Source organism: Sinocyclocheilus anshuiensis, unplaced genomic scaffold, assembly GCF_001515605.1.
Source record: "Sinocyclocheilus anshuiensis isolate Anshui unplaced genomic scaffold, SAMN03320099.WGS_v1.1 scaffold1717, whole genome shotgun sequence".
NCBI lineage: Eukaryota > Metazoa > Chordata > Actinopteri > Cypriniformes > Cyprinidae > Sinocyclocheilus > Sinocyclocheilus anshuiensis.
In genome coordinates, this window is record NW_015539928.1 from 32,184 (window position 1) to 37,240 (window position 5,057).

The window sequence follows — 5,057 nt, forward strand, 5'->3', positions numbered from 1 at the left end:
CAGCACAGGCTGTGCTAAACCACACGCTAATGAATCTGAAGCATGGGTCGTGTTCAGGATGATAGCAGTGTGGATCACTCACTCTTTCAGATCAGCTCACCTCACACTGCTGCTGGAAACACCACACCTTTCATAACTGTTGCACCAGGCTTTTGAGGACACGTCACAGTTAAGATACACGAGAACTAATCTATCCTCCTGCTCTGTAGTGATTCCTCGGAGACCTCACCGGTCACAGTGTTAGTCTGATGTCCTGTACAGAGACTCCGAATGAATGGAATATTTCTCCTCTCCTCGGTCTTTAAAAATGACTGACGTTAATTTAGTGATCAAATTCAACACCCTTGTGGAAATATATTATGTAATGATCATTTAAATCCAACTAATTTTCCAATTGTTTCTCATAAATCAACATCTCAGGAAAATGTTATGGGGTTTCAAATTGAAATATGACTTTCTGTTAGGAAACAGGACATTGATTTCATACACCAGGACTAAAAGCATATTAAATCAAATTCATCATATTAGTCAAATTAATAGGCAAGTTAATAGGGAAAGAAATTATATATCAATATTCCTATGAAATATTAGATATTATGAAAATCTTGCCAATTATTACACTTATTTTTTCATTACTTGTTGCCCCCAAAACACATTAATATGTACATAAGATACAGTGTATACATTGTTTAAAATGGGAAAACCCGTTTATGACCATTTCACACACATATTGCATAAAGCAAACTGGTATAACAAATCATTCTGTTATATCTTTCATAACATAGTTGAGAATCTTCTTTATACAAAGTTTGGTATAAAAATAAAAATTGATTGGTGATAAAAAAAATCCCACTGTTTTTGTGTTTTCATGTCTATTCATGTCTTTTTATTAAAAAAAAAAAAAAGGACTAAAAGCATGTTTATTACACATTTTGGTAGACACAACAAGTGCACAGGGAAAGAAATTATATATCAATATTCCTATGAAATATTAGATATTATGAAAATCTTGCCAATTATTACTCCCATTATTATAAAAAGAAATAAAATAAATTAATATGCAAATTATAAACGGTACACATTGTACATAATGGGGCAACCCGTTTATGGCCATTTTACGCACATGTTGCATAAAGTAAAATGGTATATCAAATCATTCTGTTATATCCTTCATAACATAATTGTGAATAATTTTTATACAAAGTTTGGTATAAAAAATAAAAATGGATTGTGGATTTAAAAAACTCTGTTTTTGCCTTTTCATGTCTATTCATGTCTTTTTATTTATTTTAAAAACAGGACTTTTTAGAGTGTCCTCTACAGAGCACATAGAATAACATGAATGAAAATATAATAAAAAAAAAAAAATGTCCTTATGCTCTAAACAATATAATGACATGAAAAAAATATTAAATTAAATTTTGTTCTTCTTCTGGTAGTCAGGAGATATGACAATGGAGATTTAACAGAAGAGATGAAGTTCAGGTAGAATGAAAGCGTTCTGTGAGTCCGTCTGTGCCCGCAGAGACTGAATGATTGCGATGTGGTCCTGGGTTAGGGCTGTTTCGGTCTCTGCTCTCTCTCTCTGAAGATCTCAGCGCAGCCTGCAGCCACAGATACATCACAGAGTACTGTGTTACAAATTACAGATGCTTGCTCATCAAATGCATTTCATTCAAATACAAGTCATTTGAAACAACTTATAAACAGCATATTCTTTAACCCGAACACTAGACAATATATCGATCCATATTTCTTCTCTCTTCTTATGTTCACTTCAGACACAGCCGACTGTGTTTGCTTCAATACCATCAAGCATGTCCACGCTTTATTTTTTCGTGTTTCTTTATCGTTTCTTCATCAGCGTGTCAGAACTAAGCAAACTGTATTGTCCTAGTCCTGCTGGAGAGGACGGCTCCAGCTCTGTCACTGTCAGCAGAACAGATGAACAGCTGATGTGTAGCTGTTAAAGGCTCTGTGTAGAGTTCAGAAACCCTGGTTACTAGTGACAGCGGTGGCCGTCGAGTGAACTGCAGCCAGCTAATTACTGCTCGTGCTCATGCTCCATAGTAGTGTGATTCACAGACATCATGTCCACAGATGAGGCTCATTACAATCACTCTGCTACGATCGTTTCCAACAAAGCACTCGCGTCGCTTCATTAAACTGAGGTTAAACCACTGGAGTCACATGGAGAACTTTACTGATGTCTTTGTTACCGCTCTGAGCTTGGAATGTGTAAGCTGCACTTTAGTCTACTGTAGAAGGACCGAAAGCTCTCTGATTTCATCAAAAAATATCTTCATTTGTGTTCAGAAGATGAACGAAGGTCTTACAAGAGTGGAGCCTCACGAGTTTGAGTAATTAACGACAGAATAGTCATTTTTGGGTGCGCTATCCCTTTAAGACTGTGCCTGTGGATCCAGCAGGATGTCATGTAGCTAAGAACTGTGATAGACTACAGCTGTTAGTAGGGATGTAACGATTCACTCAACTCACGATTCGATTCACGGTTTTGATTTCACGATTCGATTCACAATATTTTTTTTTTTACAAAATGAGATTTAAGACAAATTATAAATTAAATGTGTCCTTTTATTATTGCTTAGACAAAATACTGTACTTTCTTTGTGAAATTGAAATATAACACTATAATAATATACTAATAAAGCACTTGTATATTATTGCTCTTTTGTTGGTACAGCTGCTGCTGTATCGATACTGTCGCATCACGTGACGTCGAGTGGCCATTTTAGCAACGTGAGCAGCAGCGCACTATTCAAAATTAAACTTTATAAAAAATAAAATAAAAAAGCTACTTCTTAACACGAATTCGAGCATATCCAGTTCCGTTAGCAGAACCGAACAAACATTTTGACAGCTTTTAGGTTAATTGTCGAATAATCTAGAAAGCTTCAGCCTTTTCGCCCCTCGCTCAGGAATATATATACGGCCACATGAAAAAAACAATGAAGCATGTACACAAGTGTTCAAGCTTATTCAAAGGCTTTTTTTTATTTGTAGTAAGGAATGTGATAAGATAGCAGAAGAGGAATGCTTAAGGACAGCTTCCACAGGCCAGGGGCTTCTCCAGCAGTGCCAGGCAAGATGTTCTCCATATAAAAGCAGTGAGTGTAGACTGAATACATACAGCCTGTACTTCTCTGCTAAACTATGAACTAGCTGGTTTCTTTGATTTCATTTTATAGCTGTAGAACATTTCCCCTCATTATACGCATTGCATATCGATTACATTGTTTTAGTACAGATTGACGCAATTAAAGCCAAATTAAACTGTAACGATCTTGACTTAAACACACCCAAGTGAGTTAATAAACACTTTATACATGTACCGTAAACCAATGGAAATAATCTTTCATGGTGATATTAAAGCGGCTCTTAAAAGAGCCTTTGGGGTTTGTACGGCTGATGTAATCAGAGGTTCAAGCGCGCTCTCCGCGGATGCGGCGGGCCAGCTGGATGTCTTTGGGCATGATGGTGGACTTCTGATAGCGGCGAATCTCTCTCAAAGCTACGGTTCCGGGCCTGTAACGATGAGGCTTCTTAACGCCACCGGTAGCGGGTGCGCTTTTACGAGCGGCTTTAGTAGCCAGCTGCTTCCTCGGGGCTTTACCTCCAGTGGACTTACGGGCGGTTTGCTTGGTTCTGGCCATTATCTCACAGAAGTACTACATCAAAAACAAAGAATAAGACAAGCTAGAACGCAACGCTTGTTTTAAGTCTACAGCTGCCATGCGCTCATTGGACGGCGTAGGGTCAGTTGTTTTTGATTGGTTATTGTCTGGGGCTTCAAAATGACAGTTGACCAATGAATGTGCGTCTCCTGTTTTCAAACAAGAGACGACAGTTTGTGGTTCCCGCCTAAATGTCCTGCATTCTTGTTCACTTTTGTATGAAAACAGAATAGGCGAAGTCGGTCTTAAATTTGTATGCCAGATTATGTGATTTTTTTTTATTAATACATTAAATTAACATACTGGTAACAAAAAATGTATAGCCTGAATGCGCTGTAAGACGCTTTGGATAAAAGTATCTGCATAAATTATTATAACTAGCACTGCAGAATTTAAGTGCAATATGGCATGCTAAGGTTACTTAAATTGTTCCAAGGACCACATTTTCACTAAACTAGAGAAATAAAAGTAATTGAAGAGAATACGGGATTTCAAATAAAATGGGTCAGTATTAAAATAATTTTAAATAAAATAAACTTCAAACTGGGTTTATATCAAAGACTATGGTCTATACCAACTGAATGAAAAATCGCTCTCACGTGGAGAAAATGTGTGGCTCTTAAAAGAGCCTTTGGTTTGAAGAGAAACTTCTCTCGGTTTACTTGGTCTTGGCGGGCTTCTCGGTCTTCTTGGGCAGCACGCCGCCCTGAGCGATGGTCACGCCGCCAAAAAGCTTGTTCAGCTCCTCGTCGTTGCGCACCGCCAGCTGCAGGTGACGGGGGATGATACGGGACTTCTTGTTGTCCCGAGCGGCGTTTCCAGCCAACTCCAGGATCTCAGCGGTGAGGTACTCGAGCACAGCGGCCAGATACACCGGAGCACCGGCACCGACGCGCTCGGCATAGTGGCCTTTGCGGAGAAGCCTGTGAACCAGTGTTGCCAACTAATTTTCAGGGGAAGTTGCTAAAGGAAGTTCGATTTGTTGCTAAATGACGTTGTGATGTCATTGCGTGATGACGTCATTACGTAATCACAACGCAAAATTGTTACTACATTAAAAAATATAAATTTTTATGTTAATTTAGATTTGTTCGTAAAATAATATAAATGCATAATATAATGTTAAAATATAAATAACTTTTTTTATATACAACATTGAATTATTGAACACTTGCACATTTTTGAACGATTACAAGTCTTGTTATTAGCTAGTAAACTAGTAAAACTACACATTCTGAACAATTATAGTTTTAAGCAGTGTATTAGTAGTCAGTATGCTACACTCTAAGAAAATAAATCACAGGTTTTTACCTGCATTTTAAATTACGCATTGTATTTTGTGTTTTCGGGTTACAGGGTTAC

The 5,057-nt window shown here is 37.6% G+C and overlaps 1 protein-coding gene and 1 pseudogene across 1 annotated transcript; both read right to left on the reverse strand.

Annotated features, from left to right (window-relative positions):
- Window positions 1–2,999: 2,999 nt before the first annotated feature.
- On the reverse strand, window positions 3,000–3,698 carry LOC107686732 (histone H3.2). Its single transcript, XM_016483834.1, has one exon. The coding sequence runs from the start codon at window positions 3,672–3,674 to the stop codon at window positions 3,444–3,446; it is 231 nt and encodes a 76-aa protein (XP_016339320.1). The 5' UTR covers window positions 3,675–3,698; the 3' UTR covers window positions 3,000–3,443.
- Window positions 3,699–4,353: 655 nt separating this feature from the next.
- Window positions 4,354–5,057, reverse strand: part of LOC107686743 (histone H2A-like) — a 5,500-nt pseudogene continuing 4,796 nt past the window's right edge.

Excerpts from the sequence above, each read along its gene's own strand:
- LOC107686732 (XM_016483834.1), bottom strand. The coding sequence starts at position 3,674 with ATGGCCAGAACCAAGCAAACCGCCCGTAAGTCCACTGGAGGTAAAGCC.